The sequence below is a fragment of the Odocoileus virginianus genome, chromosome 2 (genome assembly GCF_023699985.2).
Source record: "Odocoileus virginianus isolate 20LAN1187 ecotype Illinois chromosome 2, Ovbor_1.2, whole genome shotgun sequence".
NCBI classification, from domain to species: Eukaryota; Metazoa; Chordata; class Mammalia; order Artiodactyla; family Cervidae; genus Odocoileus; species Odocoileus virginianus.
The window spans coordinates 70,706,221-70,731,218 of record NC_069675.1 but is presented as its reverse complement, the minus strand read 5'-3'; the positions used below and the strand labels follow the sequence as shown (position 1 = coordinate 70,731,218).

The window sequence follows — 24,998 nt, the reverse complement described above, 5'->3', positions numbered from 1 at the left end:
TATTCCATATTTTAATTTGCTGTTAACTTGTCAAGTTAACTCCCTCTTGGCTTGGGCATACCTCAGAAAGAGGTTTTTTTCATTCCTAAGCACAAAAATTTGAACTTGGGCCATTAATGAGGAAAATTGTACCTTTGTGGTTTTTTTAAAAATGCAGGGCTATTCACACATAATTATATTCAATACCTTATAATAACCTATAATGGAAAAAAATCTGAAATAACTAACTGAATCACTTTGCTGTATACCTGAAACAGACACAGTGTTTGGAACCATACTTCAATTTTTCAGTCAGTTCAGTCACTCGGTCGTGTCCTACCCTTTGCAACCCCATGGACTGCAGCACGCCAGGCTTCCCTGTCCATCACCAACTTCTAAAGCTTACTCACACTCATGTCCATCGTGTTGGTGATGCCATCCAACCATCTCATCCTCCGTCACCCCCTTCTCTTCCTGCCTTCAATCTTTCCCAGCATCAGGGTCTTTTCCAGTGAGTCAGTTCTGCCCAACAGATGGCCAAAATACTGGAGTTTCAGCTTCAGCATCAGTCCTTCCAATGAATATTCAGGACTGATTTCCTTTAGGATAGACTGGTTGGATCTCCTTGCTATCCAAGTGACTCTCAAGAGTCTTCTCCAACACCACAGTTCAAAAGCATCAATTCTTCAGTGCTCAGTTTTCTTTATGGTCCAACTTTCACATCCATACATGACTACTGGAAAAACTATAGCTTTGACTGTGCAGACCTTTGCTGGTAAAGTAATGTCTCTGCTTTTTAATAAGCTGTCTAGGTTGTTTATAGCTTTTCTTCCAAAGAGCAAGTGTCTTAGTTTAATGGCTGCAATCACCATCTGCAGTGATTTTGGAGCCCAAGAAAATAAAGTCTGGCACTGTTTCCATTGTTTTCCCATCTATTTGCCATGAAGTGATAGGACCGGATGCCATGATCTCAGTTTTTTGAATGTTGAGTTTTAAGCCTTCCACTGAATATTCAGTTCAATTTTTTTAAAAGGTTAATTAACAAACCCTGCTAGTTCATAAAAACATACAAACATGGATAAAATTGCAGCATTATTTGTAGTGACAGAAAGCTGGAAACAAAGTCCTGTGGCTGAATTATCTATGACATACCAACACAATTATTATTATTCAGCCACTAAAGACTGAATTAAATCTAAACCAATTGATTAAGATTTTTATGAGGTACTAGTGAATGAGAAGAGAGAGACAAATAAAAGTATATATAATATGATCTCACTTTTGATGAGATCCAAAACTAAAAAAAAAAAAAAAGCAACCCCACCAAAAAGGCAGGCCTATTTATATCTATGTAAGTAACATGGTAAAGCAGGTACAACATTACTTATGAATATGAAGCAGAGTACTTTAAAATTTGGACCGTGAGGCTGACAGCATACACCGAGAGCCTGGATTCTAAAGTTGGGTAAGATTGGATTTGAATAGTTTTCTGTTTGACCTAGAGCACGTCACTTAACCTCTCTGAGCCTCAGTTTTCTTATCTGTAAAGTGGGACTAACATTACTAAAGCTATGCATGTTCTGAAAAGTCCTTTGATTGTTTCTGTCACTGGGAACTTCTCATTGGCTGTCTTTCTAGGATTATCTAATAATTTTTAATATCTAAGATCTTTCTAGTATTCCTTCTTTGTACCCCAGCTTTTAGCTCCTGCTCATCCAAGTTTTTTTCTTCCTTTTCTTTTAGGTAGCCCCAATCCCTGGAAGTTTTGTTCATTTCTTATGAAGAGCAGCTTGGCTCTATGCCTCACCACACATAGCCATACTGATTTTCCTTATATCTAAAATTTCACTAGGACGCTTCACTAAAGAGTCCTTGTTCAGCATGCCAGCAGTCCAGAGTGCCTGGCAGAAGCTCTAACCTTGCTTGAAACTGATCACTTTCGTGGGCCAGGTGCTCTCCCCACCAGCACTGTGAGCAGGAGGGAACAGCATGGGGATTTAGCATCTTCTCATATAAATGCTGACATCTCCCCTGTGGTGATTTAGTTGCTAAGTTGTGTCCACCCTTGCGACCCTATGGACTGTAACCTGCCAGGCTCCTCTGTCCACAGGCTTCTCCAGGCAAGAATACTGAAGAGGGTTGCTGTTTCCTTCTCCAGGGGATCTGCTCGACCCAACAATCAAACTTGCATCTGTTATGTCTACTGCACTGGCAGGTGGGTTCTTTACCACGAGTGATACCTGGGAAGACTGCCATCTCCCCTAAGAGGCAGTAACTGCCTGGTAGGTTGCTTTTATATGGAGTGATGTTAAAACCGTAAACTTAAATAAATTTATCCTAACACGATGCCTCTCTCTTCAGTATTTATTGCATGAACTTTTTGTTTTCTCTCATATTCTGAAAGCAGCAGAATGTTCATATCCTGGTATCTGAGACATGCAGCACCTCGATTTTTCTCAGTCATAGACTTTTACTTTCTCTTCCCTAGTACAAGTGCTTTCATGGGCTGCATCTGCTGATTCTACAATTACCACTAACACGTAACTGTTTAGGATGCACAGAGAAATAATTTTCCTAAAGTCCAAGTATCCTTTAGAACAGGCTGCTAATTAGAATTTTAACTGGGTGAAATTAGAGGTAAACACTATTAACTAAAACAACGGAGATTCTAGGTATTTTCCCCTCAAAATGAACACGACCTTATCAACTGCTATGGCAGAATATATTAATATTTTAATTATTTAATATAAAACATATATAAAGAAACCCCTAAAGTCTAGTACTATGTCCTCCAGGTTAACAGGAAAAACCACTTTGTATAATGATAGTGGTCAAGTTCTCAAGAAAAAAATTAATACAGCATTTTAACAACCTACATGGTCTTCCATATGTAGCAGCAATCAGTATTAATTGCAAAACTGCATATCTTGAAGAGCAGTCAAAAAATGCAAATTTGCCTCTTCAGAAATAAACCTATAAGGAAAAATGAAGCTTTCTTCAAAATTCCACAAATGAAAAAGAACAACAACAAGAATGTAAGCTCCACAGGGCAGGTATTTTTGTCGATTCTGTGCTCTGTTATATCCTCAGTGCCTAGAACAGAGCATGGCATATAGTAGGTGCTCAATAAATGCATGGTGAATGAATGTTTTAACAATAAAGTTTGATTAGAAATTTACCATATTAAAAAAAAGAAAGAAAGAAATTTACCATATTAGAAGTGCCCCTGACAGGCAATGGATCAAAAGGAAACAAAAAAGCTACATAAAATTGTGCATCTTAAATTGATTCTGAAACAAAACGAGTAAACCTAATTCTTCTCAGTTTACAGTTGGTTACTACTGTTTTAAAACAGAAACACCAAGTATCGGGATATACTTAATATCTAAAATGTCACACTGCACTTATCAAGTACTGTACCAATCTACAGACCGTAGCTTTCTCATTCCTGCTAATGACCCTTAATGTTTATTATTTTCTAATATCCCTTTGGTTGCAAGTAACAGAAAGCAAACTCCAACAAACTTAAGCAGAAAACAGGGGAGTGAAGAGTGATTGGGAGGATTCTGGGGTGGTTGATGGGCTTGTAGAGCAGCCAGTTCAGGGGACCCTGGGGACTGGAAGGAACATCTTTGCCATACGGATATGGTCTCTTTCTGAATGTCTGTTTCATTCGCTCTGATTCTTTCCATGAGGTTGGAATCACGGTTGCCAGCATCAGCAGGACTCCTCCTATCCTTCTCTCCTGAGAGAAAGTCTGTCTTTCTAGATTCCAACTAGAAAGATCTTGGTGGTGGTGGTGGTCTAGTCGCTAAGTCGTGTCTAACTCTTGCGACCCCATGGACTTGCCAGGCTCCTCTGTCCATGGGATTCTCCAGGCAAGAATACTGGAGTGGGTTGCCATTTCCTTCTCCAGAGCTTGGGTGACATTCCCATCTCTTGGGCCAAGCTCTGTGACCAAGGAGCAAGGGGGAGGTCATAGGAGGATTTGGCAGCTCTGCTTTAGAACACGTCAGCAGTATGAGAGGGTACAGTGATTCCCCAGGAGTGGAGCACATTCTCAGGTGATAGTGAATGCCATTCACAATGGAAATTAGAGCTCTGGTTTGAAGCCTTCTGTGGGCCAGCCCTACAAGGCTTTTACTTTCAAATTCGCATTCACCTTAGTCTGTTACTTAAGGATTCCTGTTGTCCAGGGACTAATTAGCTGAATTAGACCTACATTATTAAAATGAGATAACAGTAGTTTCATTTGAATTAAAAAGGCCAACATAATATTAGTATCTTTCTTTGAGAGCAAAAGACTTTCATCACAACTTAATTAAGGTTAGAACAGCCTGAGGGACCAATGAATACCATTTCCTCCATTTTACCCACTGGCAACTAAAGCAAGATGTCTTATCTATATGATCTTAGTTGGTGACGACTTGCTTCTGTTTTAAAGACCAGTGTCTCAACAAATAAGTGCAGTCCACAGACCAGTGTTTGGAATTTGGCTTTACTTTATAAAAATACACAACTTAAATACATATGACACTCTCTATACAAGACATAGACAGCTGTTAACTTTAACATTTTCCATTATTTCAACAGAAAGCAAATACATAAATTACCTCGTAAGAGCAAAGAGTTTCTTTAGAGACTCTGCATTCCTGGGCCAAGGGCAGACCATCCTGCTGGCAATTGCTGCAGGAAGTTAACCCGAACTGTCCAGCTTTCCAACGCTTCATTTCACAACACAGCCTTTATTGCACGGCTTCATATTGCACTGCTTGTCAGACACGATCTAACTCATCCACACCACAAGTTTAAGCTTTCGCCTCCTCTAGAAATGCTTAATGGAAACACCAACATATAAACATTAGTAACTGTCTCTTACAGTTGTGCTAGGTACCTATCATGAGAAATATGAACCCCTCTTCCCTTTGCAAAACTTGCAATGGAAGGAGGTTAGCTGCATTTCGCGGCTCAATTTCTCTGCAAAAGTTTCACAAAAATGTAGTCAGACTCAAAGTGAGCTAGACAGAGTGTAGTGGAGAAGGGACTGACATTCTAGGGCCCACTGAAATTGCTCACTGACACCCTGTCAAAGGCAATGTGCACATGCCCCCACCCCTTCTAACATGAGACCGAAATACCTCCTTCCCCCTTGAGATTCTGTCATTGTTCTGTGAGAAATAGGGACTTTATTACGATTCACAGCAACCAAGGGCTGCCCATTTTCTCTTTCGTTCAGAAATTTAGCTGCCTTATCTATGGCTCACTTAGTGAACAGTAAATTAGGTACTAGTTTACCAGTATAAAGAAATAATTGCCATTTGAGAATTCAATGCCATTAAAAAAAAATACTAAAGTGAGTTTCCTGAGGTAAATGTGAGCCTTAAAGAACAGAGTGCAATCTACAGAATCAGAGCAATTTATCTTGGGAAGCAGCACAATATCTTCAAGTCTGGACTTTACCAAGCACACATTTATGCAAAGAAATAAAACGACATTACTGAAGTAAGAGACACATTGACAGTTGAGAATATTGATTCAAAAGGAGCCATGAAAGAGGGACGGAGGAACAAAAGAACGGTATATTTTAAAGTTCTTAGGTAGGTTGGCGATTAATTTCAAAAGCCTCCAGGGATTTCTAACAAGTTTTAAAAGTGTTCATTCTTGGTGACTCAGATGCAGAAGAAATGGCTTTTCTTGAATAACAGCTGTTCAAACTTCTTGTTCTTTTTTGAAAAAACAAGATTCTGTATAAAATTTTTCTTAGCCATTGAAATTATTCTGCTAGTTGTTACTTTCACTGATGTATTGTGCAATCCTAACTGGCTGAAGAATTTTAATAAGGTTGAACTAAAAAATATACATTTGTACCAAGAATTTAAATTAATGCACAGAGGTCTGTAAAATTTTATATGAAGTTACTTTTCACTGCAGATCAGGCTTCATTTCATTCCTTCTTGACATTCTACTCAGGATTATGGAAATCAGAAAAATTCTAGGACCCTGAACCTTTAACTTTCTTTTCCATAAATGAAGTAGTACATGGCCATCCTTAACATTAGTAATCAAGGTGCTGGGAACTGAGCAAGACCTAAGAATGAAGACCAGGCTAAATGTCAACTCACTGATTATATAAGGATATGAATGGAAGAACTAGAGAACTCTCTCTGCTATAACTGTTCATCTGCACAATGTAGCTCAATGAGGTGACCCATCTAGTGTTTAATGACAGTGATGAAAACTGGCACCAGTTTTTACACAGGGCCACATACACAAGTGAACTGTCATGTCAATGTGGGCTGACACCACCATGCACGGTCCCTCATTCATATGACTCCTAAGTTCTGCCACAAGAACAGATCTATGTTTGTTACTTTAGGCATGATGAAGGCCTACAGCAAAATTAAAGCCCTGAAGAACTTTGGCCTGAGTTTTACAGGCCCAGAAGCTAGTTAAAATTAAAAGGCAAGAGGAAAATCTCACAAAAAAATCATATCTCACATCTCAATTTTACTAAGAAAAAAAAGCATTTTTATTATCAAAATGAAAACTCTTACTAGAAAACAATGCTCTGGTTTCCTGACAACCAGCTCAGTGCCGCCAAAGGCAGCCACACAAAGCGAAGCTGCTCTGGAGAAGGGAAGGGTTCAGAAGCCTGCAGTGGGTTTGAATTAAATGAAGGTGGTTTTTCTTTTCAGGTAGGGTAAGATAAATGCTACTTGACAATCAGTATGGGATAGCTGTTTAAAATTCACTGATGGCAAAGTTTTATATACTTTAAAGCCCCGATTAATGCAGCTTGGTCACAGCTAAAAATCTGAGTAACATGAGAGTGATGGTGTAACGAGCCACGCGGTGACACTATTCTGTGAGCTCTGGAAGGAAGGCCGGTCCTGACACTTGATCTTCATCCATTTCTTGAAGACTGAGAAAGAGATGATGGCAAGAGAATGAATTTCTCTACTTGAAATTAATTTTAGTAATCTGCAGCTTAAAAGTATTACTGATCAGAAATTTGGAACCTAAACAAAAGTAACAGATTCTTCCTACACACGCCTTAAGATCTCTCCGTCCACCACCAAAGGATCTATACCTGTCTCTGGTCTACCAGGCCCCAGCGAAGGCTGCACAGGACAGAGGAGGCAATAGCCAGAAGGCGGGGATTCAAGAAGAGAGAAGTGGCGGTAGATGTGGCCTTAAGAGGCAAGGCAGGAACAGAAGAGTGAAGGGGAACTCACGGGAGGCCCCCTGTTGAGATGCATCCCTGCCTTTCCCACCTGTCATGACAAATGATGCTGTAACAAGGAAAGGTATAAGCCTCCTATGGGGGCTCCCCTAGGGCATCAGACACGCCTGAACCAGGCAGGTCATGCTCTCTGGGGGTGTGTGCACAATCCAGTTTGACCTGCAGGCATTTCTGTCTTGGGATCTGACTCCTGACTCCTAGGTGAAGATGCCCCTACAGCTACCAGTACTCATTTCCATAGCCAGTGAAAGGCCTCAGACCCAGGGTCAGGTCTAGCAGCAGCCAGTCTACCAGAACCTGCAGCTACTGCCACCTCTGCTTTCTTAGGACTGGCTGGTCTGTCCCCCAGTGATGGAGAAGGGGAGCTCAGTTCAGGATTGTATCACCTTGTTTCACTTCCGAAGGGCTGCGAAGAGTTCATTCATTAATTAAGCAGACTGATGCTTAAAATATCACCTAAGAAACTCACTGTAAAGGGGCAACTTTCTTGTGAGGTTACTACACTTTCAGGGGTTTTGCTATGTCTGCTTCCAGTTTTGTTTTTTTTCCTCTGATGATGAATTTTTTTAATAAAGAAAAAGCAAAAGGATCCTCCTATCCTTCTTCCAGAAACTTCGTGGACTTTCCTGAGCAAAGTGCCTAAGTGATGCTATACCAACAGAGCTTACCAACTCATGAGAAAAAAAAAAAATCTATCATTATTCAGAAATAAAAAATGAACGATAGTGTAAGTGGCACTCGGTTCTCTTCACTTCGTCTCTCTGTAACATGTCTATGACATGGAAACAGGCACCCAAATTACTGATTTACAAATGACAGCACGTGAGTGAAAAGGGCTGTAAGAATTTTGTGGAGGAAAAACCCATATTGGCTATTTTACCTCCAGAGAAAGTCTGTTTGGACTCAAGGCCTACACCTGTCTTTTTTTCCTTTTTCCTACTTGATGTTTTTCAGGAGGGCTGTTCGGGCATTCACAACCGCTTTGAAGGCATCTTCACTACCAGGTGCTACACATTTGTCAGGGTGAAGCAGCACAGCAAGTTTCCGATATGCTTTATTGACTTCATCCCTGCAAACAAAAAGCAGAGCTCTATGTCAGGAGAGAGGTGAGCCCCCACCCTCTCTGCCCACTGCATTTCAGCTGTTTGGATAACAGAACACCTCGTGCAGCAAGCATATCTGAAATAATCGTGGTGGTGGTGGTGGTTTAGTCGCTAAGTCATGTCCAACTCTTGCGACCCCATGGACTTGCCAGGCTCCTCTGTCCATGTGATTCTCCAGGCAAGAATACTAGAGTGGGTTGCCATTTCCTTCTCCAGAAATAATCGTGACCCTTTCTCAAAGGTGAGACTAAAGGACTAGGAAACAAACAATGGACAAATATGTAACATTCAAGTAGAAAAACAGATAATACAAAGTGAGTATACAAACATGATCAAATGAAAATAGACAGTGTTTAGCACCTCACAGGCGCTTGGCCCTCAGCAAATAATTGCTGATGGAAGCAATGAGGACAAGAGGCCATCAGGGCAGGCCCCCCTGGAGGAGGACTCTGCAAGAAGATGAGGTTCAGGAATTGATCCAGTGATGGGAAATTCAGAGCAGCAGGGAGAGAACTGACAGAGGCCAGAAAGGGAACGGAGACCCGGCATGTAGTTCCAGAAGGAAACAGCAAACAAAGTCAGCCAGGGAGCCAGGTCAGCAAGGGAAAGGTCAAAACAACAAAAAAGCTGAATTTGATACACAATAGTAAAAGTAATAGTAGTAGCTCAGTTGTGTCCGACTCTTTGTGACCCTATGGCCTATAGCCCACCCGGCTCCTCTGTCCATGGAATTCTCCAGGCAAGAATACTGGAGTGGGTAGCCATTCCCTTCTTCAGGGGATCTTCCCCACCCAAGGATCGAACCCAAGTCTCTTGCATCTCTTGCATGGGCAGGCAGATTCTTTACCAATGTGCCACCTGGGATGGCAAAAGCCACCAATTAACTTTATGCTACAAGGTCATCTGAATTCTATCAGGTGTTTAAAGCATCCTCAGTAACGCCTGAGAAGTCAAGGATGACCAATAACTGTCTCCCTCTTCCCATCTCCTCTTCTCTTCTGAACCTGAAGACATGCCATGAGACCAAAATGGAGAAGAGATACTTAATGTTGTTGATGCTGATAAGGCAGTTTTGAGATGTACTTTTTTCTTTTCTGGGGATCGAGGTGAAAAAGTAGAAAGGGAGAAGCAGAGGGAGGAATGCTATGGTACAAAATAAAAAGATCTGAGAACCCCAATAATATGCATAGTAACAGTATTATTATAGAGTTAAAAGTGAGATAACAATTGAGAGTTCTTAGGAGAGTAGATGGGGAAGGCAATGGCACCCCACTCCAGTACTCCTGCCTGGAAAATCCCATGGACGGAGGAGCCTGGTAGGCTACAGTCCATGGGGTTGCGAAGAGTCGGACATGACTGAGCGACTTCACTTTCACTTTTCACTTTCATGCATTGGAGAAGGAAATGGCAGCCCACTCCAGTATTCTTGCCTGGAGAATCCCAGGGATGGGAGCCTGGTGGGCTGCCGTCTATGGAGTCACACAGAGTTGGACACGACTGACGTGACTTAGCAGCAGCAGCAGCAGGAGAGTAGATTCCAAGAATTCTAATCACAAGGAAAAAACTTTTTATTTATCTCTATGAGATGATGGATGTTCACTAAACTTATTTCGGTAATTATTTCACAATATATGTAAGTTAAATCATCATGCTATGCACCTTAACCTTATACAGTGTTGTATGTCAATTATATTTCAATAAGACTGGGGAAAAAGTTACATAATCATACTAGGTAATGATTTATTTCTTTCATGAAGAGTAGTGATTGTATTTCTTTTTCTCCAAAATAATTATTTTGGCTAAAATAAAATAATTTAATATAAACACATACAGATGAGGAACTACAATGATTTTTGGAAGACAGAGAAAGAGTCAGAGACAGGCAGGGTTCAGGGTCAGGAATCAATTTTACCACTAACTCCTGGAGTCCCTGACTGTGTTTTTAGTTTCCCTGAGTCCCAGTTTTCCCACTTATGAAATGAAGTGTTTCAACAAGTTGATTGCTAACATTCTTTCTTTTTTCAAAAATTCTATGCTTTAAGAATTCTCTTTTGTTATAATATGTATATATATTTGAGGTTACATTTGTTTCTAGACTCTTGGTCAACAAAAGCAGAGCATACCATTTCAAAAGGTACTCACACAATATACACAGGACATAGTTCCCACATTAGGCAACTGTGCCCTCTATTTTCCTTCTTTGGTATTCACTTAATTCAGTGAAGGAGTAGTGTTAAGTAATCTATTTCTTCATATTTCTAGCCCATTACAAGAAGATATCACACTATATCCTGATGACTGAATCTTTACAGCAGAAGGCAGCACTAGTATCTGAGAGCACTGCTTACCTCGAGGCCCCAGGTTTGACTCCCAACATGTCCCAACTGTCCTTACTACTTCGAATTCTGCGAATGGTGTCTGCTTGTTCTTTGGTGAAACTAGCACTGCTATTTGTGTTAGGACGTTTTCCGCCATTTTCACATAAATCAACTATGGATATATAAAAGGTCTGCAAAAAGAAAACACAGCCCAGAGGAGAACTGATTTGGGGAAAATAGGAATTCTTTCCAGGCATCAACTTAAAGAATTTTAATATATCCCAATAACTTAAAATTCACAATAAAGCAAACATACCTTTTTTCTTTTATACTAATACATATATGTAGAACATATATGTATATTATATATATATTTAGGCACACAAAAAGCGTAAGAATTTAAATGGCTTATGATCCTACTCTCAGATAGTCATACTTGAAATTAAAAACTAGTATACAAATATTATTAGAAAAATTCAAATAGTAGAAAAAGTATAAAATGAAAACTGTCTCCCGGCCCCTCCAGTTCCTCTCGTTGGGGTAAACCATTGTTCATACATTTTTTCAGTATCCTTCCAGAATAATTTTCTCTGAGTACCAGTACACATATCCAAGCCCTAAGTATTTACATAAAAGAGAGCAGATTAAACACACTGCTGAGCACCTTGTAACTTTTTTCACATAATAATAAATCTTAGAATCTTTCTCTAGCTGCATATAGACACTTTCTTCCTCCCTTTAATGACTGTTCAGTATTGCACGGTGTGACTGACTGTACTCATAATTTATTCAATCAACTCCCTATTCTTGGACAGGTCAATTGTTTCCAGTTTTGTGTCACACACTGTGTCACACAGTGCTTTAGGGAATATTTTTTTATGAGTACATATCTCTGCACACTTGTGGGCATACTGTTTCAGAATAAATTTCTGGAAGCAAAACTGCTGAATAAAAGTGTGTGTGCATTTTACTTTTGGATTTTGACAACTGTCATACAAAAAGGCTATACCAGTTTATACTCCCATCACAGTGAATGGGAATGCCTACTTCCCCATACTCTTTTCAATATTGGGCATTATTATATATCTTCATTTTTGCCAGTCTGATGTTATCTCACAATTTTTATTTCCATTCCTTTATTTATAAGGGAGGTTGTATATCTTTTCATATGCTTATAGGTCTTTTCTTATTCTGTAAACTGTTAATATTTTTTCCTATTTTATGTTTTTCAAAGTGAAAATTATTTTGTGATCCTGCTCATATTTCATGCCTGTGCGCCACTGTTGTTGTTGAATAACTTCACTCAAAATACTAATTTAATACATTATCAGTTCAGCTCAGTCGCTCAGTCGTGTCCGACTCTTTGCGATCCCATGAATCACAACATGCCAGGCCTCCCTGTCCATCACCAACTCCCGGAGTTTACCCAAACTCATGTCCATCGAGTCAGTGATGCCATCCAGCAATCTCATCCTCTGTCATCCCCTTCTCCTCCTGCCCTCAATCCCTCCCAGCATCAGGGTCTTTTCCAACGAGTCAACTCTTCACCTGAGGTGGCCAAAGTATTGGAGTTTCAGCTTTACCATCAGTCCTTCCAATGAACACCCAGGACTGATATCCTTTAGGATGGACTGGTTGGATCTCCTTGCAGTCCAAGGGACTCAAGAGTCTTCTCCAACATCACAGTTCAAAAGCATCAATTCTTTGGCGCTCAGCTTTCTTCACAGTCCAACTCTCACATCCATACGCGACCACTGGAAAAACCATAGCCTTGACTAGACAGACCTTTGTTGGCAAAGTAATGTCTCTGCTTTTTTTAATATGCTATCTAGGTTGGTTATAACTTTCCTTCCAAGGAGTAAGTGTCTTTTAATTTCATGGCTGCAATCACCATCTGGAGTGATTTTGGAGCCCCCAAAAATAAAGTCTGACACTGTTTCCACATCTATTTCCCAAGAAGTGATGGGACCAGATGCCATGATGTTAATTTTCTGAATGTTGAGCTTTAAGCCAACTTTTTCACTCTCCTCTTTCACTTTCATCAAGAGGCTTCTTAGTTCCTCTTCACTTTCTGCCATAAGGGTGGTGTCATCTGCATATCTGAGGTTATTGATATTTCTCCCGGCAATCTTGATTCCAGCTTGTGCTTCTTCCAGCCCAGCATTTCTCATGATGTACTCTGCATATAAGTTAAATAAGCAGGGTGACAATATACAGCCTTGATGTACACTGACTATATAGAGCTTCTCTATCTTTGGCTGCAAAGAATATAATCAATCTGATTTCGGTATTGACCATCTGATGATGTCCATGTGTAGTCTTCTCTTATGTTGTTGGAAGAGGGTGTTTGCTATAACCAGTGTATCCTCTTGGTAAAACTCTGTTAGCCTTTGACCTGCTTCATTTTGTACTCCAAGGCCAAATTTGCCTGTTACTCCAGGTTATCTCTTGACCTCCTACTTTTGCATTCCAGTCCCCTATAATGAAAAGGACATCTTTTTGGGGTGTTAGTTCTAAAAGGTCTTGTAGGTCTTCATGGAACTATTCAGCTTCAGCTTCTTTAGCATCACTGGTCAGGGCATAGACTTGGATTATTGTGATACTGAATGGCTTGCCTTGGAAACGAACAGAGATCATTCTGTCGTTTTTGAGATTGCATCCAAGAACTGCGTTTCAGACTCCTGTTGACTATGATGGCTACTCCCTTTCTTCTAAGGGATTCTTGCCCACAGTAGTAGATATAATGGTAATCTGAGTTAAATTCACCCATTCCAGTCCTAGTTCGCTGATTCCTAAAATGTCAATGTTCACTTGCCATCTCCTGTCTGACCAGTTCCAATTTGTCTTGACTCATGACCTAACATTGCAGGCTCCTATGCAATATTGTTCTTTACAGCACTGGACTTTAGTTTCATCACCAGTCACATCCACAACTCGGTGTTGTTTTTGTTTTGGCTCTGTCTCTTCATTCTTTCTGGAATTATTTCTCCACTCATCTCCAGTAGCATACTGGGTACCTATCAACCTGAGGAATTCATCTTTCAGTCTCCTATCTCTTTGCCCTTTCATACTGTTCATGGGGTTCTCAAGGCAAGAATACTGAAGTGGTTTGCCATCCCCTTCTCCAGTAGACCACATTTTTTCAGAACTTTCCACCATGACCCGACCATCTTGGGTGGCCCTACATGGCATGGCTCATGGTTTCATTGAGTTAGATAAGACTGTGGTACATGTGATCAGATTGGTTAGTTTTCTGTGATTGTGGTTGTCGTTCTATCTGCCCTCTGATGGAGAAGGATAAGAGACTTACGGAAGCTTCCTGATGGGAGAGACTGACTGAGGGGGAAACTGAGTCTTGTTTTGATGGGCAGGGCCATGCTCAGTGAATCTTTAATTCAATTTCTGCTCTATACAGTCAGTGAAAACAAGACTGGGAGCTGACTGTGGCTCATATCGTGAACTCTTTATTGCCAAATTCAGACTTAAATTGAAGCAAGTAGGGAAAAACCACTAGACCATTCAGGTATGACCTAAATCAAATCCCTTATGATTATACAGTGGAAGTGAGAAATAGATTCAAGGGATTAGATCAGATAGACAGAGTGCCTGAAGAACTATGGATGGAGGTTCGTGACACTGTACAGGAGGCAGTGATCAAGACCATCTCCAAGAAAAAGAAATGCAAAAAGGCAAAATGGTTGTCTGAAGAGGACTTATAAATAACAAATAACTGAGAAAAGACGTGAAAGGAAAAGGAGAAAAGGAAAGATATATCCATATGAATGCAGAGTTCCAAAGAATAGCAGGGAGAGATAAGAAAGCCTTCCTCTGGCAAAAAAACACATGAAAAGATGCTCAACATCACTCATTATCAGAGAAATGCAAATCAAAACCACAATGAGGTACCGTTACATGCCAGTCAGGATGGCTGCTATCCAAAAGTCTACAAGCAATAAATGCTGGAGAGGGTGTGGAGAAAAGGGAACCCTCTTACACTGTTGGTGGGAATGCAAATTAGTACAGCCACTATGGAAAACAGTGTGGAGATTCCTTAAAAAGCTGGAAATAGATCTGCCATATGACCCAGCAATACCACTTCTAGGCATACACACTGAGGAAACCAGATCCGAAAGAGACACGTGCACCCCAATGTTCATCGCAGCACTGTTTATAATAGCCAGGACATGGAAGCAACCTAGATGCCCATCAGCAGACGAATGGATGAGGAAGCTGTGGTACATATACACCATGGAATATTACTCAGCCATTAAAAAGAATTCATTTGAATCAGTTCTAATGAGATGGGTGAAACTGGAGCCCATTATACAGAGCGAAGTAAGCCAGAAAGATAAAGACCATTACAGTATACTAACACATATATATGGAATTTAGAAAGATGGTAACGATAACCCTATATGCAAAATAGAAAAAGAGACTCAGATATATAGAACAGACTTGTGGACTCTGTGGGAGAAGGCGACGGTGGGATGTTTCAAGAGCACAGCATCAAAACATGTATATCTAGGGTGAAACAGATCACCAGCCCAGGTTGGATGCATGAGACAAGTCCTCGGGCCTGGTGCACTGGGAAGACCCAGAGGGATCGGGTGGAGAGGAAGGTGGGAGGGGGGACTGGGATGGGGAATACATGTAAATCCATGGCTAATTCATTTCAATGTATGACAAAAACCACTGCAATGTTGTAAAGTAATTAGCCTCCAACTAATACAAATAAATGGAGAAAAAAAAAAAAAAAGAAAGCCTTCCTCGGTGACCAGTGCAAAGAAATAGAGGAAAACAATAGAATAGAAAAGACTAGCGATCTCTTCAAGAAAATTAGAGATACCAAGGGAATAATAAAGGACACAATAAATGACAGAAATGATATGGACCTAACAGAAGCAGAAGATATTAAGAAGAGGTGGCAAGAATACACAGAAGAATTATACAAAAAGATCTTCACGACCCAGATAACCATGATGGTGTGATCATCCACCTAGAGCCAGATACCCTGGAATGCAAAGTCAGGTGGGCCTTTGGAAGCATCACTACAAACAAAGCTAGTGGAGGTGATGGAATTCCAGTTGAACTATTTCAAATCCTTAAAGAAAGTGCTGCACTCAATATGCCAGCACATTTGGAAAACTCAGCAGTGGCCGCAGGACTGGAAAAGGTCAGTTTTCATTCCAATCCCAAAGAAAGGCAAGGCCAAAGAATGTTCAAACTATTGCACAACTGCACTCATCTCACACATTAGCAAAGCAATGCTCAAAATTCTCCAAGCCAGACTTCAACAGTATGTGAACCGTGAACTTCTAGATGTTCAAGCTGGATTTAGAAAAGGCAGAGGAACCAGAGATCAAATTGCCAACATCTGCTAGATCATCAAAAAAGCAAGAGAGTTCCAGAAAAACATCTACTTCTGCTTTATTGACTAAGCCAAAGCCTTTGACTGTGTGGATCACCACAAACTGTGGAAAATTCTGAAAGAGATGGGAATACCAGATCACCTGACCTGCCTTCTGAGAAATCTATATGAAGGTCAGGAAGCAACAGTTAGAACTGGTCTTGGAACAACAGACTAGTTCTGTATTGGGAAAGGAGTATTTCAAGGTTGTGTATTGTCATCCTGTTTATTTAACTTATATTCAGAGTACATCATGAGAAATGCCAGGCTGGATGAAGCACAAGCTGGAATCAAGATTGCAAGGAGAAATATCAATAACCTCAGATATGCAGATGACACCACCTTTATGGCAGAAAGCAAATAAGAACTAAAGAGCTTCTTGATGAAAATGAAAGAGGAGAGTGAAAAAGTTGGCTTAAAACTCAGTATCCAGAAAACTAAGATCATGGCATCTGGTCCCATTACTTCATGGCAAATAGATGGGGAAACAATGGAAACTGTGACAGACTTTCTTTTGGGGGGCTCCAAAATCACTGCAGATGCTAACTGCAGCCATGGAATCAAAAGATGCTTGCTCCTTGGAAGAAAAGTTATGAGCAACCTAGATAGCATATTAAAAAGCAGAGACATTACTTTACCAACAAAGGTCTGTCTAGTCAAAGCTATGGTTGTTCCAGTTGTCATGTATGGATGTGAGAGTTAGACTATAAAGAAAGCTGAATGCCAAAGAATTGATGCTTTTGAACTGTGGTGTTGTAGAAGACTCTTGAGAGTCCCTTGGACAGCAAGGAGATCCAACCAGTCCATCCTAAAGGAAATCAGTCCTGAATATTCATTGGAAGGACTGATGCTGAAGCTGAAACTCCAATGCTTTGGCCACCTGATGCAAAGAACTGATTCATTAGAAAGACCCTGACACTGGGAAGGATTGAAGGCAGGAATAGAAGGGGATGACAGAGGATGAGGTGGTTGGATGGCATCACTGACTCAATGGACATGAGTTTGAGTAGGTTTCGGGAGTTGGTGATGGACAGGGGAACCTGGTGTGCTACAGTCCATGGGGTTGCAAAGAGTCAGACACGACTGAGTGACTGAATTGGCTTTAAATTGACTTATCTTCTCATCCCTCCATTTTTAAAAAATCTGCCTTCCCCCTTTTCTTAAATTTTTGGCTGCACCCCGAGGAATGTGGGACCTTAGTTCCTTGACCAGGGATCAAACCTATGACCCTTACATTATAAGGTGGAGTCTTAAGCACTGGACCACCAGGGAAGTCCTTCCTCCTTTTTTATTCAGCTATTTCTATAGTTCTTATTATCATCTAAATTTTTTTCTTTCTCTTTGACTCCTCTCTTTTATCTCCAGTATCAGCTAATCGACTTGGCAACCTAAACAAGAAACCTTGACATGTGAAAAAGGGTGTCAAAGGAAAAGCTGCTAGATACCAAGAAAAGAGAAGTGTTGACTTAGTTTTAGTCTATCTTAATATTACTCTGTGCTAACAGTGTAAGATAAAACCAAGTTCCTTCCTGACATAAAGTGTCTATTAAGTAATAGGAAACAAAGAAAGTATTTATTAAATTGAACCAGCAGGAAAGTACTACTTCTAAGTACTTACAGAATTGTTTTATTATACTATTAGTCTTTTTTTTTTTTAAGAAAACAGGCTAATTATTCATTAATTCTACCCTAGATTTATCTAAAAAATAAAAGCAACCTAATAGGGAACATAGTTCCCAGCTGTTTGCCTGTGCTTATGTATCAGTAAGGTTTTCTACTAGTCTATAAACTAATCTAAAACAGAAACCCTCACAAATTTCTGAGGGATTTATTCATAACAAGTAATGTAACAGAAGGCCAGCTGTGGTGTGATATACAGGATACTGGAATTGAAGTCAAAAGTCTCTTCAAACTCCTTGTCTGAGTGCCAGCCATGTTGGAATCATGGGAACATCCTGCTAAACAACTGTAAAAGTAAATATATGAGGCAACTCTTTTCAGGTAGTGGACAACAAGTGTAAGACTGCTCCTTTGTCTTCTACCTGAGTCCATTGCCTACCATGTCAGAGTGCTGGGGTCTAAGAAGACACAAAGTCCCACTGAGCTAAGGAGGCAGAGGTCAGAGCCTGAGGATGCTGAAGTGGCTGCAATCTGCAGAGCAGGGCCTTGGATAGGAGGGAGCCGGGCCCCAAGAAGTCCATGTGGGGGTTCCCTACTAGTTTGTAACTGACACATAGGCTCTATATGCATAGGATGAAAGCACCTGAGGCTTACCAGATAACAACTATTAAGAGACTGAGAACAGAACTGACTAGTGGTGTGAGGAGAAGAGCCACCCTGGGGATACTAGAGTTTGGCTCTAGTGAGAGAGACTCACCGGAGACAGAGACTCATGAGAGGGAGAAAGACTAACTAGTGATAGAGACTCATGAGAGTTAAGGTAGAGAGACATCCTCATTAATACCCCTGGCATCCAGCTGAGATGCCACAAAAAGGATATGCCTTAAGGAGTTAGACTCAGCCTAACAAAACCTAAAACCAAGAATTGACAAGATCCGCAAGAGGGACAGAATTTGGAGGCTGAGTCCTGCTAAATTAGATTAGAAGAGTTTTGAACACACTTTGGGCTTCCTTCTGAGCCTTACTATTAAAGCAAAAGAGTGAAGCCTACACAAATTCAGTGTAATCTGTCAGTTACTGAACTGCCTGCTGAACCAAAAATCAACATTCCTCTGAGGAAAATAAACAAACTGAGTCTCTACAGTGTATTATCTACAATGTCTGATGTTAAATAAAAAGTCACTACTTATACAAAGAAACAATAATGTGATCTATAGTCAGGAAAAAAGTAGCCCATAGAAACTGAACCCAAAATGGTTCAGATATTGAACAAAAATTGTAAAGCAGCTATTATATATTTCAAAGAGATAACAAAAAATATGTTCGAAATGAGTAAAGATAAAATCTCAGCAGAAAACTGGGAACTGTACAAAAGAACCAAATGCAAATTCTAGAACTGGAAAGCAGTGAATTGAAAATTTCACTTGGTAGATTTAACAGATTGAAATCAGATCAATAGAGATTATGCAATCTAAAAGACAGAGGAAAAATGAAAAAAAAAAGAATAGTCTCAAGGACTACAGGAAAACTCAAATATCTTTAAAGTGCTGAAAGACAATTAAGAGTTAAGTGCTAAAAAAAAAAAAAAAATAAGAGTTAAGTGCTGAAAGACATTGAGACAGTTACTTATACCTCTTGGACAAATCACTACTACTCTTGGATGTCTTATATCTGAAATGAGAATGATACCTGCCACACATTGTTAAGAGTCTAAAATGAGATGAAACAGGTAAACTTCTCCAGAATTATAAAGTACTATTCAAATGGTTAAGTATCATTACTGTACACATATTGGTACATACTCACATAGGTCTATGTACTCAAAGGACTAGAAACGTGGCAAACCAACATCAACCATGTTTGGTCTTGAAATAGAAGCTACTGATGCCAAATTCAGTCTGTCAGCCAAGGATGAAACCTGTCCTCTAGTAGGAGGGATGACATCTTGTGAGAAGGAGATTCAGTACAAGAGATTAAATGAAATCCCACTCGGTAATTAAGAACAACTCTTTATAGTATAGCTACATTATTTGAAATGCTAAAAATTCCTAAAATATCAGATATATTCATAAGCAAAAATACATTATTCATGACACCACTTACTTCTAAATGAAACTAGAATTAAGAGTTGACTCTAATTTGTTGTTTAGGCTCCCCTTAAAATGATTCAAGATTATTAAGTTCTAAAAGTGAGTGAAAGTTGCTCAGTTGTGTCCGACTCTTTGCGACCCCATGGCTACACAGTCCATGGAATTCTCTAGGCCAGAATACTGGAGTGGGTAGCCTTTCCTTTCTCCAGGGGATCTTCCCAACCCAGGGATCAAACCCAGGTCTCCGCACTGCAGGCGGATTCTTCACCAGCTGAGTCACAAGGGAAGCCCAAGTTCTAAAATGTGACCATCTATTCAGGAGATGGAACTTTTACATATGACTCACTGATTCTGCAATGATAATTTCCTGGTCTCTAACTGCACCCCCAAGGGCTACAAAATAAGATTATATTAGCTATGGCAAGGCTATTTTGTCAAAGTAATACTTTCATTTGATTATGCATATAAATGTAACCAAAGGTGGTTTTAAAGAAAATCTTTCTCCCATTTAAGTATATAATAAATGTTATTAAACTTGATAATCAGAGGAATCACCTAGAGAGGTTTTTCAAAATCGAGATTCCTCAGCTCCAACAAGACATTACGTTTCCAGTGGACCTGGAGCCCAGCAATTTATATTTTGAAGAATTCCCCCGATAATTCTGATCTAAAAGAGACAGCAGGCAAATCTCCCTCTCTCTCTCTCTCTCTCACACACACACACACACTCATTCTCACCCTCTCTCCCATTCTCTCTTTCTTACCTGTTTCTGAAAAGAAACAGCTTGTTCTAATAAGAAACTTCTATTACTTTCTGCTCCTCATAATTAAGCTAAAATTTGGTATGGTCAGACACCAAAACTCTAAAACAAATAAAATGCTAGGTTACCTGGAACATCTCATTGATTCCTTCTCCAGTTTGAGCCGAAGTTTCAAAGTACAGGAATCCTTTGCTTTCAGCCCAAAGACGTCCTTCACTTTCATCAACACAGCGGTGCTTAGTACAGTCGATCTGAAATTGAGAGTTGGAGGCAGAGGGGAAGAGAAGATTCCAACCTTGTCCCTCTAGAATAGGCCCAGTGAGGTCTCTGTCAACCCTCTGCTGAGGCAAAAACTATTCTTAAGCGAACCCCAGCACCAGTATATAAAATTACCAGGGCCAAAAAATTACTAGCACTGAATATGGACTGATTTTCTGTGGCAAATGCCTGCTACCAGAACTTTCTCCTGAGAAAGCTGCTGCTGCTCGTCTCTGTGGAAGTCGGCTTCATCACGTTTGCCACACATGGTCTGCTTCCCCACTTTTCCACAGTCCATGTTGCACCTAACTTCTGCCCTCTCCTCCAATCAGGTCAGAGTCTGACTACTAGGCTCCACCTCTCCTGCTCCCTCACCAATATCCATCCCCAGACATGGCACCAGAAAAAAATGGATAACATGCCAGGTTTTGTTTTTTAATTGTTTTTGTTTTTAGGAACATATGTTTTGAAAAGCTGCTGATGCTTAACATTACAGATTACATAATTTTTTTCTTCTTATTTATTCCCCAAAACTCAGAGCTGCACTCTTCCCATAATGAACCTAGAAAGTTGAGCATTTCATTTCCAAAACAGTTACCTTGTTGGCACACACTGCAAATACAATATTTTCCATGTTTCCATGAGGTCCAAGATCTTGCTTCATTTCTGCCAGCCATGCATCAAGGGCATCAAAGGAATCCTTCTGCCCAACATCATAGACCAGTATCACACCCTGTGTGTCCTTGTAAAACTCATTACGAACCTTCACGGAAAAAAAAGATGCACAACATGTAGATACTATGATTTTATAAAAGTATATCTCGCAGTCACTAACTTAGCAAAGTGTGTTCTTGTGTGTATTCATACTGTTTACTAATTGTACTACTGGTCTTTGGAGGGCTTTTTATAAAATCAAAATAACATGATTTAAAAAAAATAAAGTCTATTTGAATAGAAGGACTTGTAATGGATCTAACAGCCTTCTACGCTGTCCATCCTCACCTCCAGTTCTACTCCCCAGAGGCAATCTTTAATTGTTATCAGTAGGCCTTAAGAAGAACACAAATTAAATGAAGTTCTTCTTAGGAAGAACTAGGAAGGTGAGTGAACAATTAAAAAGAACTTAAGGCAAAAATGACACCAGTCTCAGCAACAAGGTATAGCCATTTACATCTAAAACCTGGCTTTTCCCAGGAGGCTGGACAGAACCTCCCTAGGACTCCTGGGTCTCACCGGCAACTCTGGAACTCTGAACTCTGAGTGTCCGTGTAATATGCAGTGGAAAGCAGCAGGAGCCCTGGAATCAGATCTGGGTTCACACTTACTTACTAGCTGTGTGATCTTGGGCAAGTCCCTTAACCTCTCTGAGTCTCAGGTTCCTCATCTGTAAAATGGGGATACTACTACTTACTTCACAGGGTTATTATGGAGTAACTGAGATCATGAAGGCAGAGCCCCTAAATGGTGCCTGGAAAACAATGTGTATCAGCACCTTCTCCCTTCCTTCCTTGCATTCATTCTCTGAGGTTCTTATCAGCCATGGCAACTCGCCTCTGGGGCGTATCTTCAGTTCTGGGAAGAGGGAGCAGGAAGTGCAAGGCGTGAAGTGGGAGAGGCCTAAGGAGACAGGTTAGGTGGATGAGAAGTCACACTGACAGACTGGGGATTTCAGGCCAAAATTCCAGTAAGAATCTTGACAGAAGCCATGTATTATGTGTTCTTTTCAGAAAAGCACTGAGACCTTTGCTGAATATGTGGTAAGAATGAAGACCTCTCTCACACATCTGGCATGAAGTATCTACGGGTTTCTGAGCATGGAGAGACACCTGGACCGAGGATGTAAGTGCCTCTTAACTTATCGAAACATAGGAAGCTATCCCCTAAAATCCAAGCCAACAAAATCAATGAATTTAACATGATGAAGACCAGGAAGTCGTCCTTTCCCCTCAGTACTCAGGGTCCTCAGCCCTCCTGCAGCAGCTACAGTGGGGCTTTCCCTTCTGTCCGGAATCCTGTTGCCTGGCTCCCACCTCACATTCTCCAGGCTCTTTAACTCATCTCTCTTCCACCGACTCCTCTTCGCTCCACTGCTCCCACTGCAGTCTGCTGCCACAGTTCCCCAAACCCTGTTCTGGGCCCTTGTCCTTTCTTTGTTATCCTTCTTCCCAACTCAGCAAAGTCAACCACTTGCACAGTTTCAACTGTGAGAACCTCCAAGACGAGTCCTTTCCTCTGTGCTTCCTGCATTTCCAAGTAGCTCTAGACTCCCAGCTGAATGTCCTATTGGAACCTCTATATAACAGGAAACCCTCCACCTCATTCCTTCCTAAACTTTTCCTTCTCTTGAACTTCTAGTGGTGAAAGCAGCACACCCTTCTCTGAGTCACTTAGGTTGAGAGCCTGGTGTTAGCCTCTGCTGCTCTCCTGTCCCTCTGCTCAAACAATTCTGCAGAAGCCGCCTCCACCATGCTTCCTGCGCTATCACTTCCTTTCCATTTTCGTTGCCAATATTATCTCTTGATTGCACAACTGCTCAAGTCTTCTAAGCAATCTCCCTAGCAACACTATATACTGTGCATATGTATCTTTTTTAAAGCCCTGGCTCAAAAATTCTTTCCTGTTTCTCTAGTGCACACTCTCCAAAGTTCAAACCCCTATAACTGACATTAACACTTTCTGAACAGTCCTCTACCCACTTTTCAGCCTTATCCCCCAACCTATCTCCGGTACTTCAAACTGGATAATCTCATTCCCCAAACCTGTCCTATGCCCTCCTAATTCCACTGGAAATAGACACCTCTTCATCTTCCACTTTCCAAGGTCAAGCTATAATACTGTATCTTTCATGTAGCTTTTTCTTCTCCCTTCCTCACATCTGGTCCCCTCCACCTGCAAAACTGAATGCAATCTCTATATCCCCTGGAATAGCACAGCATTTTGTACTTCTAAGAGCACTGCCGTCACTACCTGTCTAGTTTCATAGTTAGTGGCATAGCTAGCTATCTTGCCCACTAGACTATAAGTGGTGTGAAGGCACACATCACCTTTGTGTCAGTCCCTGGGCCTAGCAGGTATAAATATTTGACACATATTTGTTTAATCAAATGGCTGAATGTGCTACAGTAAAGAACAGAAGTAGAGGCCAAAGAGGAAAAGAAAACTGCAAGATGCAGATCACGCTGTCCAAAGTAAGATTTGTGTATAAAAAGAGAATTTAAAAAGCTCAATGGATTTCTCTTTCAAAGGATTCAAACTCAACTCTGGGTTCAGCAAGTATCTACCTATGTTACCTTGAGTGAGTGACTTTATTACCTCAAAGCTGAGTATCCTTAGGTCCAAATGGATGACTCAATGGTGCCCTAGAATCCTATTATTCTTATCTCCCCAAAGAGCATCTACTGTGAGTCCTGGCAGACTTAATCCACAGTTTAATTAAATAGGATACTATGGGAACTGGGATTATTGAACTTTAAAGCAGAGATGGCACACTTTTCAAGCTTATAGGTTAGAGAAAGCTGTTAGTTTAATATCACTCAGGCCTCAGAAAGTTATTATAGACCCACTAACTCATTCCAATAAACCCCAGGATTTGGTTGCGTGCACGAGGGGAAGCAAGACTCATGGCAAGACACAGGCCACCTTTCTCTTGGGCGGGAGTCCCCTCTCTGACATTTTCCACTGAGATCACTATCAGACACACTTAGGGACCATATTTTCTCAGCAGGCCCTTTGGGTTAACCTGGTGGGTTGGACTGGTGATAACAGAAGCTTCAACACAGAACAGGTGCTAAGGATCTGAGGAAGCCTGGGACCCCAAGGATGAATGTGGGTGCTTCCCTAGGTATGTGCTGAGCAAAGGGGTATGCTGGTCAGTTGAGGGCTTAGAAAGATGATAGCTTTGGCTTTGTTAAAAACGAGGGTTTGAGCTATAGACAGCAAACATTTGACAAAAAAGGTGAGATCAAGGCTATTTTGGAGAAAAGGTACTTCACAAGTGATGATTTTAGGCGCTTCTGTTAATTATACTTCTATTTCTGTGAGCTGCTAAAAAAAGCTATTGAAATTGTGAGTTGCGTTTGTAAGATTCTAGTGTCTAATGACAGAAAGTAACAGAACACTTAGTCGTCTTCACTAGTCAGACAATATCTGGAAGGTTGTGTTCAGTTCTCAGCTCCCTATCAGCTCACTAGAGGTTATCCACAAAGGATGGATAAAACAT

At 40.6% G+C, this 24,998-nt stretch overlaps 1 protein-coding gene across 4 annotated transcripts in view; it reads right to left on the bottom strand.

The window, feature by feature from the left end:
* Positions 1-4,461: 4,461 nt before the first annotated feature.
* DNAJC27 (DnaJ heat shock protein family (Hsp40) member C27) overlaps positions 4,462-24,998 on the bottom strand; it is a 40,849-nt gene continuing 20,312 nt past the window's right edge. The window contains exons 4-8 of one of the 4 annotated variants that reach the window (XR_002309362.2): positions 21,378-21,542; positions 20,650-20,772; positions 10,674-10,834; positions 8,103-8,291; positions 4,462-6,901 (exon numbers count right to left, since the gene is read on the bottom strand). Coding sequence is in view for 2 of the 4 variants with exons in the window: in XM_020870492.2 (XP_020726151.1) it covers positions 8,159-8,291; positions 10,674-10,834; positions 20,650-20,772; positions 21,378-21,542 (582 nt within the window). In the remaining 2 variants the exon portion in view is untranslated. Of the gene's footprint in view, positions 8,292-10,673; positions 10,835-20,649; positions 20,773-21,377; positions 21,543-24,998 lie in introns of all 4 variants that reach the window. The other 3 variants (XR_002309363.2, XM_020870492.2, XM_070450871.1) reach the window with 3 other exon arrangements.